Genomic DNA, 12,922 nt, shown 5'->3' on the forward strand with positions numbered 1-12,922 from the left:
ACAAGGAGCGCAATAGGACAGCACCACTAAGGGCCCAATTCACAACTGCCTCTGCAGTTGAGGCAGAATCTCGGCAATGAGAAACTGCAGTGTGGATATCTAGCCACGACTTGCGAGGCTCTTTGGGAATTGTGTCCTGTGTTTGTCTGCGACAGGATAAAGGAGTAGAGAATATTTTTGGAAGATGAATGGTCAAAAAATGTTTTCCTGCAAACACATTTTAGATGATAATGGCATGCACCATTTTCAAATCTATTCACCTATTTGCTTTTAACAATAGCAGTCTGAGAAAAGTATGTTAGAGTATAATCACAGATGTTAGAACCAATGGTTCACAATTCACCAAAACACTCTTGAATTACTGCAGGTGTATAGCCCCAATGACCCAAACAGCTGTCCGACCAAATAAACAAGTTGCAATTTCTGGCAAAGGATACCATTTGAAAGCTGAAATCAACTGCAACTACTACACTTTATGAGGACTCAGTAAAACTGTACTGGAACACAGACTATCGCTTGCTAGAAGAGGGAACAAAAGTACCATTTGATGGTAATAAATTAGCTCACAATAATCATTGTAGATCAACCATTAATGCTAGGAAAGTAACATGATCCTTGCAAACCTAGAATACAACAGAAAATACATTTTAGGAAAGCAGTAAGCAATAGCATAATAGGCACTGCATTATGTACTGATTTTTTAAGTTCGTGAAAGTAACATTTGTTTTCTGGAAGTGCTACCTCGAATGTTCAGTCTAACAAATGTTGCCAATTTTAACATCGCTGGGCTACGATAAGGTGGAAATTTTACTTCAAAAGTCACTAAGAGCAAATCTTGCTATAGTAACCAGTAGAAAAACGGAGTTGTCCAAAAAAGACCAGCAACGGTTAATTTGTAATGATCCCCTATATATATTCTACAACCCGAAATCAAAGTCTTGAAAATAGGAGGTACTTTATCTTGAAAACACTCACAAAATGGAGTACAATTATTGACAGCACAACTATTCAAATTAGTAGATTATTTGACTGGTGTCCCTCAAAGTCATAATTTGAGATAAGGAATCTCTTTTGATGTAATCAAGATTCACTATAAGATACACGTACCATCAAGAGACACTCATGTTAGTAATTAGAAAACAAATTTTGCACGTTACCACTGCATTTTTTACCACCAGATAGCGATATAAAAAAAATTCAAAATGTAATGATCAATGTGAACAAGTGCTTGCAAATACCAACTCTTGCATTCTGAATGTACACCAGTAATAAATAAAATAGGGCACAGCGACGCTATTGCGCCATGCATGTGTAATTGTAGGAATGACTTAATTCCACAAGAAAGCCATATTTTAAAGTAAATCGTGCAGTATACAAGAATCAGCAATATACTGTGACTTGTAGGTATAATGGATGACATTAGCGCTCAGCAACAGACAGCTAGCTAATGTGGTCTGTAGCAAGAAGCTAATAAGGATGCACTTCATTAAAATCAATGTTCTTAATATTAAACCAAAATCTGGGTGCCACAATTAGCCTGCTCTAACTGACTTAACCCAAAGCATATTTCCGCAATTGCAATGTATGGTCAATGATCTAGTACACAGGCACTGTTGCCATCGTCGGAAACAGAAAATGGATATCTCTAGACCTAACCTTTTATTTTGGCCCAAAAAGTGGTTTACAGCAATCCACATGCTTTGGCGCAATTTGGGGTCAGCTGACTGAAGTATGACTAGCTGGGGCTTCCTAGGCAATGTGGTGAAAGATTCTACAAGATTAATATACATGAAATACTTCTATTTGAATAAGCATGGAACAATCTGCTAATACCTTTTTAACTCCCTTTGAAATCGTCAATCAGATTCTGAATGTCTCCACTTTTCTATTTACAGAACACACAAGAATGACAAATAACCCTATCGAGTTGTATACTGAACCAGTGATGCTATTCAATGATAAGCACAAAATAATTTAGAAACCCTAATATTTTGAAAAGTGGTGGGACATTCCTATTCACACCCTACCCATCCTCCTCCCCCATCTTTACCCACAAAGACAAACTCCCCAGGTGTCCTCGGTGAAATTGTTTAAACTATAACTATGGGATTGAAAGAAAAAGAACAAGATTATAAAATGTACATTTGCGAGGTAGCAGCTATAACATACTGGAGACCATAGTGGTGGAATCCTACACATGAGCGCCAATGCAGCCCAGTTTTTGGGCATTCTATAAGGAGATCCATACAGATCTGTAATGGACGTAGGAAATAAAACCATCAATATTGAGTAAGAAGTAAAATCTCCCCCAATGAAGATCAAATAATTTGACATACAAAGAAGACTGCTACGTCTACGGAACCAAAACTGCAGGCTAGTGAACTATCAACATTTTGCTGACTGGAAATGTTTTGATCTAGGTGTATAGCCAGCTACATTTGGGAAGGTATGAAAATTACAGTTGTAAATCGAGTATTCTTAATTCAATGGTCCTCCTCTAGTAATAACTTTTCGGAATTTATTCCATTTTTGGACTAGAAACTCTGCCATAAGGAGTTATGTGTATGGAAAAACAGCTTTTTTATAATTTTGCCCATGCATCTCCCTGATTAACTTGTTCAGTTCCTAATACGAACAATGTAATTTATTCTTCTATGGGTGGTGATTAGCCTGGCATGGTATATAATCATGGTAATGTAAAGGAGCATGTGAAGTAAAAGTACCAAAATAACAATAGACTAGTAGTTTTTCTTTAATAATACCTTCAATATCCTTCTATTTCAAGTTCATTAGAGAATCGGCGAACTTGAGATCAGTGTAAATGTGAGGGCTAGCAGGCTGTTAAAACGTCTTTCACAATCAGACAACTGTGTTTGTAGAATGCTTGCAGAGAGCCCAAAGTAGCTGTCCTACAACAATATGCAACAGGATCATTGTAAATCAAAGAAATAAGCGATAGAGAGAACAATCCAAAATGAAATTGAGGGACTGTAAGCTCTAATATAAGATACTTAACAAAAACGTCCAATTAGCAGAAGAAAATATGTTTTCCGTTGTTAGAGAATACAAAATGTAGGAGCCCATCTAGTTTCGAGAAGGGTAGACATGGCTATGGTATCCTGCTGTGAATTGGCCACTCGTTAGATGATCTAAGAACCAGATATAGTGTGCCAAGGGTAGATCCTTAATATTGTACAGTAAATAACATACAAAAAATATCAGGGACCAAAATGTCGAAAGGTAGGTATGTATAGATTTTCTATACCCAGCTCCACATAAATGTACCTTGAAGATATCCATAGATGTGGAATTTAAAATAGTAAATGTATACTTCTCTATATGCACATACCTTTCAATATTTTTGTCTCTGACATTTTGTCTATGATAGTAGTGTTGCACAATATTCTTGTATTCGACATCCCAGAGTACTATCAGCATGTCCTAACTGTGGAGTCCTGGTACAAACAAGGCTCGGAGTACCGCTAAGGATTAGTAGAATAAGAGGGGACACACAGGACCTGCTTGAAAAAGGCAACAAAGACCTGATTCCCCGCCCATCCACGCTGGAGACCCTTGGAGTTGTGTCTTATAGTGAAAAAGAGCGACTCAAGGAAAATCCAACATTCTTTTTTTTTCACTGTGGAATAGCCTTGTTTGTGTGAGGTGTTATGTATCGGTCAGGACTGTCTTGCTGAGCTTTAAGCCATTCACAAACCTCAATGAACAAAAAAAAGTGGTAGGTGCTACAAGCATAGCTGCTGTGCTTGCGTGCAAGTACCACCTCGTGTCAGAGCAATGGAAAGAAGTGGCCTGAACTAAAAAGATCGACTTCAGCACCTACATATTAACATTCAACTTCTTGTACTCCGACAGCACATAACGACCTCTCAAATTGAACTTGTCGAGATAGAGGAGTGACTGTCTAAACGTTAAAAGGTAGAAAAGTCTGAGTATATATATATATATATATATCCTTGAGCCAGCAAGGCAAAACTGGAAAAATATCAGAGAATATACAATGTTTCTTGGACTGAACTGGCTGTGTGGAAAATGAAGAAGCATTTCCTTTAATATAAAAATGAGGAACACAAGAGTAGTAAAGTAGGGTTTGGGTCATGAACACAATGCTATAGCACAATTTCTGATCTTTGAACAATATGGAAGGGGAAGGGGGGTCCTCTTTTAGTTAAGAATTGAAAGGAGGTGGAAGCAAGAGCATTATGCTTACTGGCAAACACAGGCTGGAATGCAATAGGACACACAGAATACACCAAGCCTCCTGTGCAGTCTGGACAGTTTCCAAGAACACAGTTCCCTCAAGGAAAAAAGTAATCTTTTGTCATCCACTCTAAGTTCTTCAGGGTGTATGTGGTGCTTTTCTACTAGGGTTTGCTAAGTGATTACCAAGAAAACTAAAAGAGAAGGTAAACACATGTACATAGCCTGTTCAGAAAAGCAATACTGCAGAAAACGGTACATTCTTGCAGGCAGTAAACCATATCTAGGATTTCTGCCTTAACGTTTCCTCACTGTCCGCTGAGCAAGCTCTTCATTCTGGAGTAACCACAAAAAGGAACACTTCTGTATCCCCACAAAGGCAACAACACAAATAAATATGTATGATGACCTGTATCTCTGGATGTTCCAGACGTTATTTTGCTATAATAAACTAGGAAGAAAATGTATCTCATTAAATCATAAACTAGTTGCAACAGCAGGTAGCCCAGAACGTCAAATAGAGGACACCAGCAGGCAACACCTAGCGCGAGTCATATTTAATGATCATTGTTGAGTGAGTTGGGCGCTACTGTGTAAAGTAGACTTTTCGCAGAAGTGATTTATTGCACAGAACTTTTCTCCTGAGCTGCAAAATACTGAATCCAGTGTTTTCTTAAATAGCAGACACCTCTACATTTTACTTGCAATTGCAGCATATTTGTATCCTGCAGAGAGCAGAATTCTACAGATTTTGGTTATAGATGAGTTTTTAAGATATTTAACTGTGCCACAATAATCACATTTTTGTAGAGTGTTATAATTGTGCGCTATATTCCAGCAGAACAATGTATGTGTCTATATAATTAGACACACAGACCTACAAACACACAAAACGTATCTTTAGTTTATGCAAAAATGCTTGAAAGCTGGCTTGTGGGACTCTTCAGACATGTTTGAAACACTGTCAAAATAACATCAACTTGGTAAATGTGGTTTCAACAATACGGCATGAACATATATAATTAATAAAATTATATACTGAAATGTGAAATAAACGAAGATGAAACTTACATAATGTACGTTTGTGACCATCGAACCTAAAACTGAGCCACAAGGTCAGCGATTCTGATCTCTCCCTCCAACCCCACCCCAATCAAAAAAGTTCTCGATTTCACTTTTTCCAAATGTCTATGAACATTAAAGTAAGCGACTCTCAATAACGGAGTCATAAAGGGGGAGGAAAGGTTAAGTTTTCACTTGAGGTTGTCCGTGGTCCAATTGGCCATTATTGTAGATGCTGGGGGCTATCGGCAGACGGGGCTCTCTGTAAACAAGCTGCAGTTCAATCTTTGTTTCCAGCAAATCAGCTTCAGCAATGATTAGAATTCCTTCTCTAATAATGAAAAAAACGATGGTAGTGTTGACGATTCCATTTTTCTGAAAACTAAAGCCTTTTTTTGCACCCAGGCCACAGCCCCCGATTGCTCTGAAATGTAAATGCAGATATACAAAAACATTTTTCCTGCTCCTTTAACGAGCAGAAAAATGCAAACACAACTGTTACTAGAACTACTAACAGAGGCATAAGCCAGGGTTATACAGTGGCCTCAGAGTCGTCCCCAGGACTCCGGCTCCGGCTCTTGCTATTTTTATTTTTCCTCGAGTTCTTCCAGGGATAACCTGCAAAAGTGGGGCTTATAGGGAGGTAGCTGAAGCATTTATACTTTCGGATAAAGTTCATGATAAAGGGCAGGTCATAGGACTCCATGCCTTCGATATCTTTGCTCCCTTTGACTGTTCCTTTCTTCCACTTCTTTATGCCTCGCTCTTCTGCAGAACCTACAAAGAACAAAAACAAAAAGATTTTCACTATCTTCAAAAATAGGTGTTTCGACACTTTAGCTAATATCTGTCATTTGGGAGGTCGTCAAGTGATGCCCTTTGTGATAACACATCAGCGATCAGCCATTGAATTTGAAGTGATACTTCGCTTTGAGATTCATTACATCACCACAAGCTACAGTTTTTATATTACAGTTTTTATATTTGAGTATCAACTGGTTGCCTGACGAAAATACATCTATAATATTTACATGCTTGTGTCGTGAGGGATTTGGAAACATGATGTTATAAAAGTTTGTTTTCTTTTTGAATGAAAGTGTAGAGATTTTAGGAAGTTTATATAGATGAGTTCAGTTCAAGGTGTAGGGGACACAAAGTTCCGGAATGGTTCATCATCCATGATCAAACTTGGTATTAACTTTTCATCCAGTGTTGCAGGTGAGATGAATCTATCGATGGGTACCTAAACTTGACTCAGATACACTGCTATGGTGCAATGTAATATCTTGAAAATTACTAGAGACTATTTTTTTATTTTATCTTCTACTTCACCTTAGTTGGTCTTATACATCACCGAACATCAATAAAATGTTCTATGCTAAATTGCATTTTTGATGTCCTTACTGCTTTGGCCAATCATTGCAAAATCTAGTACAGCACAATGCAGCCCCACATTGTGTAAACCCATATTTCACAGGGATCCACGTGGAGGCAAAAATCAGTATTGTAATGTAAGCTCATGTAGTAAAGCTTTGCTCATAATTAAAAAAAATATGTTACTAAAGCGACTCGAAAAATCACGTATGAGACACCAAGATTTACCTTTTCCAAACTTACCTGGAATAGTGTTGTCCAAAATAAAGGCCACGCAGCCACCCACAAACATGGCTGTTGTGAGGAGAACATTTAATACTTGGTCGATTTCAGCGATCCCTGCAAAACAGAAGAGAATGATTCTGCGTTGTGAATTATACAAATTAAATGTGATGGAGTGAGTGGACAAACTAATTTAAATTTTCTGTTTTCTGTAAATATTACTTAAAATATACCAAGTGGCTTTTAATTTCATTTTTTTAAAGCAGAGACCTGTTTGCCTGGATAATTCTTACTTATGGTTGCTTACTATGACCAATGAAGAACTGATCTTTCGCACTAGCACTTTTTTGAAAATTGCCACCCGAGCACGCAAGACGATGTCTAACCCCTGAACACTTTTATCCTTGTATGATCACCTTATTAAATTAATGAACTGTTTTTGCATATCATCCTGAACTGTCTAATTTGATAGTACAGCTTTTGGGGTTTTCTTGCATCATTATTTTACATGGACTGTTGAACTAGCCGGGGCATCCTGTACTGGAGTCAGAATTTTCTTTCTACACCGAGCAGGCTGGTCCATGCCTCAGACGGAGTGCCAGAGGCTGAAAAATATTTATCCTGGCCTCCAGCCAGATTGGTGTCCCGTGTGAAGTAAATAAGCTTGAGTAGTGGTCCCTATAAAAGCCTGCTCCCAAGGGGACAGAATATCTAATGCTGTGCTGAGCCCTGGGATCTGTGACACCTTGGGGGTAATTTAGAGAACTTGGGTGGAGTGCAGGGACTCAGTTTCTTCCGTTTTTCACTTTTAACGCGCAAATCTTTAAGACAGCATATCTCTGGCCCTGTTTGGACGAATTTCTTCATCTTTAAACCTTAGCAACAGGAGCATTTTCCTCTATCCTCCTGGCCTCTAAATTGCGCTTAGCATGAGTAGCCTGATTTTTTCTGCTCCCTGCGCCAGCCCAGTCCTCTACCCGCACTCCTCAGGCTTTGTTCTGCTTGTGGAGGAATATTTCCCAGCCCCTCTACAGACAACAAGCAGAACACCCTCTCTTAAGTGCTTCGCAGGTCCTCCTCCTAGTCTTTTCCAGAGCACCTGTGTGTCAGCAGCTGAGTCCAGGGCTAGTCCACAGAAGTTCTAAGAAAATTATCTAGGGTACCCAGCAGGTCCTTTCCTCCAACTGGTCCTCAGGTGGCATTAGGAGACCAACGTCACTTGCCCTAGAGAGACCCATCCCAGACTTGGGTGTCAACTGGAGTCAAAGTCCTTCGTCCATCCTTGCGTGGCATCAAATGGCTTCTCCTTTCAGCTGGACATTCTTTTGTCGTTGTCACTCCCAAGTCCAGGGTCTTCTCCTCTGTATCTCCCTTGAGCAGGGGTTTTAAGTGGGGTTAGAAAGTTTTGGCAGCCGTGCACCCTTGGCCAGCCCTAAGATGCCACATCCTTCCTCTACCCCTGTTCCAACCCTCCTACACAGCATTCTGGGACAATCCAAAATGGAAAATTCTGGTCCTAGCTCCCATGAGAGCTCCAGCTCTGCTCCTAGTTGATAGAGCTGCCTGATCCCTTCCCAACAAAACTCCCAGGGGCAGTGTGACAAGCTAATTATAAGTTGCTAATTTCCTCCCCGCCCCTTTCCTCTCCCAGGAACTGGGTCAATCACTGTTAATGGCCCTTTTGTGTTGGAAACCTGTTGATCCCTCTGCTGGGAACCACAGTAATTAGCTTGGCCCAGAAAGGAGAACAAAAGGCTGGAAAATGATTATGAGCCAGACAAATATGACAATTCCTGAAGTTTCACTAGGTGTGTATGTGGTATATTGGGGAATGGGAAGAGTCTAGCCCTAACTGACAGGCCAGGTCATCCCTGAACCGAGCTGATGCGTCCATAACTAGGGCGAAACCGGTCTTGTATTGCATTTATTAAGGTTCAGGTAGGACCTGGCCTGGCAGTTTGGGCTTGACTGTACCCACAAGGACTCAGGGTCAACATTGATTTGCATATGTCCGAATAAAAACTGAGGCGGCTTGGTGAGCCAAAGAACGATGGGTTGGGATGCAACTCTGAGCCACTGCAGTGATTAGACAAATTGCAAGCATTCCTCCCATCACTTTCTGTGTGTTTCATGTACCGCCCTTAGTAGCATGGGTATGCCTACACGTGGGTCTCATGGTCGCTGGAACCAAGCAGTACCCGGTTGATGAGCCCATACCTAAGCCACAACCGGTCCTGGGTTGGGTTGCTTGAATTCCAGTTCAGTGGAGACCTGGCCTGGCAGTTCGGGCTGGACTGTTCCCAGGAGGACTCCGGGTCAAGACTAATTTGCATTTGGCTGGGTCAAAACCTTGGGGGCTTGGTGACGATGGGTTGAGATGCTACTCTGACCGAATGCAGTGGTTAGACAAATTGCAAGCATTCCTCCCCATCACCTTTTGTGTGTTTTACAGCATAAGTCTTTGCCTTTTATGTGTGATGGCCCCTCACCAAAGTCAACAATGGTAATAAACATCGCAATGTTCCCCGCACATCTACCAATATACTATACATATGTTGGGCACACTGCAGTTATATACAATTCATATTTCACATGGACCCATGATAAGCAGAAAATCTTTCACAGGTCCCTCTGAAATATGGATTTCATTACCGTGACAGCCCCCAAATGAATCTGTACAGAGTTACCACTGTCAATTGTTTATTCAACATATTATTCACAGAAGGCAAACAAAACCTTAAAAACTCTAATTCCAACTAAGACTGGTATTGAAAACTTACAGAAAATCTTACTGCAAAGTAACCAAAAAGCCTAAATATATGTTATTCATATATGGCCTTTTGTAATCTGAGAGGCCTGGAGGTTAATACCTCAAAAACTTAACTCCTGATAATGAACCCTCATAAATCGTTTAAAGGAAAATTGACCCTGGGGGGGGGGATTCCTTTGGAGAAAGTATCTACTTTTGATTATCTGGGGGCGACACTTTCAGAGACAATGGTATGGAAGCATATCATCAAAAGGAACCTTCAGCAGAAGAAAACCACTGGGGCATTGTTGAAGGAGCACAGGACCTCTCAATCTTGGCCAATAGCAGCTACACTCCAGATTTATGACCAGAAGGTAGTAACATCTGCCCTGTATGTGCCGAAATCTGGGGTTTTGATAATCTTGAGGGCCTCCTACAGACTGAAAGTAAGTTCTTATTATCCTTATGCTCTCTCCCCCAGAGTACGTAGGTTGTTCCCCTGAGATTGGATATGGGTACGTTCACTATTGTGGATAAAGCTAGGCTCCGGCCCCCTCCTCTTTTGGCTGCGAGTTAAGCAAACACCTGAGCTTAGACATTACGATATAGCTTTTGTAGACCTTTGCTAACTAGATTGTTTTTAAAAAATAAGCTGGTTTACTAAAGTTAAAGCATTGCTCTCTGCCATAGGACTGGGTACCCTGTGGGACATTTCTGATTCTAGCCTTCTACCTAGTAGCGATGTTGTAAAATCCCACTACTGGAATTTGGTGGCCCCCTCAACTGTTTCTCAGTACTCTGCTGGCCGCTTGACATCAGAGTTTATGGAGTTTAAGTGGATAGGAATGTATGAACAGTATATGGAGGTAATCTCGGTCCCACAAGCCAGGAAGCTTTTCATACAGTTCAGATTCAATTGTCTCCCTGTGAACGCCTTCAAAGTGGCTTGGCAACGATCCTCCAAGGCTGAACAGCATTGCCCTGGTTGCTCCGGGGCACTTGAAACAGATAAACATGTCCTTTTTGCGTGTCTGTTATACAATACACCAAGACTCAATTGTCTGGCAACTGTATGTAGGCTGATGGGAACCCAGTCCCATCAAGAAGCATTTCGTATCCTAAAACAGGTCCTAGGCCACTAATAGTCTGTGCAGTGGCAACATTCTTGGGGAAAATGTGGATCATTAGGCGCTATGTAGCAGATAAGAAACAAAGCACATTTCCCTGATCCCTTTGCTACTTTTTTTTTATCGTCTCCTAAAATTCTTTTATTTTGTAGTCTTACTTAATTGTCTTTTTTTAGCTGTTTAGTAAACTATAGCTAAGTGTTAACCAACCTAAAGCTAGCATTACACATAAATTCTTCTTACTCTGGCAGTATTGTACTCTTGCACTGTCTTGTAGTTGTATCCAATTGTCTTTTTAGCCGTCTAAGAAATTATAGCTAACTGCTAACCAACCTAAAGCTAGCATTATGAATGACTGGTGTGGGCTGCCGTGCTGCGGGAGCCCTGGCTGTGATTTAAGCACCTCCGGGCGCTGGCGATGAAATGGCGGCTCAGCAGCTCGCGTTGCAGCGTGGGTGATGTAGTCCCCTCTCCCCTGCTGAAAGAGTAAAGGTGCGGCAAGTTTGGAAGGTCAGGAATGACTGGTGTGGGCTTATGAATGAATTATCCCTACTCTGGCTGTACTGTACCCTTGCACTGCTTTGCACTTTTTAAAAAAAAATAACAGATCAATTTTGTGTGGGCCTAGCTGTACAGTATTAGAAGGCTCATTCTCGGTTTTAACCATTTTTTATCATTGTTTTAAATAAGCACACTATGTTGTTGGTTTTAACATTATATCTAATTTCTGCTTTTTATTGTATAACAGCCATATTAGTTTCAACTAATTCTTTGTAATGTTTGCTCTTGCACTTTGATGGTGGTAATGACCGAATAAAGTTAATTATGATGTTCATATTCTTTCATGCAGTAAATTGTAATTAAATATGTCACAAATAGGGATTTAAAGATTCTTGTCTGCAAAGTCACTGAAGAAGTAACACCAAGGTAGACACTTTCCAGAGTAATGTAATGTAATGTATGTATACTTGTAAAGCGCACTGTTACCTCGTTACGTGGCGTCCTGGCGCTGTATACCGCTGGGGAACCCGTCCTGGCTTTCCCTGTGAGAGGGCACCCCAAGGTGGAGCCAGGCATCCCCGGCGTTGCTGGGGCCGTTGTGGAGATTAAGCAAGCTATTGCCCAGAGTTGCCGAGTGGGACCCATGGTTAGCGTAGGCACCTAAGCGAGAATTATCGAGTCCGCGGACATTGACCCAAGACCCTGCCGCGTCGGGAATTGAACCCTGGTCCCGGGCTGACCTCTGCTTCAGGGTCTGCCGCTTCTAACCAGTGAGCCACACTTCTCCAAATACTCTGCATAACCTCAAAAACATCAATTTCTAAAATATTAATATCCACTGGCATCAGAACCAAATGCTAGGTTTGAATTTGTATCCAGTAATATTTAGGGGTGGTGTTACTTCTGCTATAAAAGTTGACCTGTTCGTACAGCTATCATATTGAATGAAACTTAGTGATTGAGAAACTAGACAATGCTTTTTGTTCCAACATATAAAAGTTTAACACCTTGAACAGTACAACAGAAAGCATACTTGGTAACCCCCAACAGTCTTACCTGTCACCAGTGGGTTTTCCTTGAGGTAACTTGGAAGAACAAGTCCAAAAAAAATGGAAAAGCCAAGAACAAACAGATTCCGGGAAGAGTTCAAGTCAACGAACTGCAAGTTTGATAAACCCACTGCTGTTATCATACCTGGAGGAGGGATGACAAACAAAAGCATCAGCAGGACTAACCTATGTCTGATAAAGAAACGCATTCTGGAACTACAAAACAAAAGCAAGTTAAGCTTCTACTAGGACAGTGCCATCACACTGAACGATCTTTAAAAAGTGAAAACACAAAAAGAATCTAAAAACTATGTATTACAAAATCTCTAAGCTACACCCAAACCCATGGACTCCCTAGGGAGAACTGAAGATGGCTGATTGGAGGTGTTTTACTGGTGAGGTTACTAGAGCCGGACAATAGAGAAGTGGCATGCTGATCAATACTAGATCTTGTTCCCATGTGGTCTTTTCACATTGACCGCAAATGATCATAAAACTGGACTATTCTGTATTAGAAACCATGAATTAAGAAACGCATATAGACGTGCCCTGAATATGCTACAGGTTCAAAGATCTGGTTGAGCAGTATCTGGCTACAAACAAAGGGACATGCATGTACT

At 40.7% G+C, this 12,922-nt stretch overlaps 1 protein-coding gene across 2 annotated transcripts in view; it reads right to left on the reverse strand.

The window, feature by feature from the left end:
* Positions 1-5,149: 5,149 nt before the first annotated feature.
* The window catches only part of SLC23A2 (solute carrier family 23 member 2), an 876,666-nt gene continuing 868,893 nt past the window's right edge, over positions 5,150-12,922 (reverse strand). For both annotated transcript variants that reach the window (XM_078666639.1, XM_078666640.1), the window contains 3 exons: positions 12,310-12,447; positions 6,898-6,993; positions 5,150-6,057 (listed from right to left, as the gene is read on the reverse strand). In XM_078666639.1, the coding sequence (XP_078522765.1) occupies positions 5,813-6,057; positions 6,898-6,993; positions 12,310-12,447 (479 nt within the window). In that variant the 3' untranslated portion in view covers positions 5,150-5,812. The remainder of the gene's footprint in view (positions 6,058-6,897; positions 6,994-12,309; positions 12,448-12,922) is intronic.

This window comes from Lissotriton helveticus, chromosome 11 (genome assembly GCF_964261635.1).
Source record: "Lissotriton helveticus chromosome 11, aLisHel1.1, whole genome shotgun sequence".
In the NCBI taxonomy this organism is placed as follows: domain Eukaryota; kingdom Metazoa; phylum Chordata; class Amphibia; order Caudata; family Salamandridae; genus Lissotriton; species Lissotriton helveticus.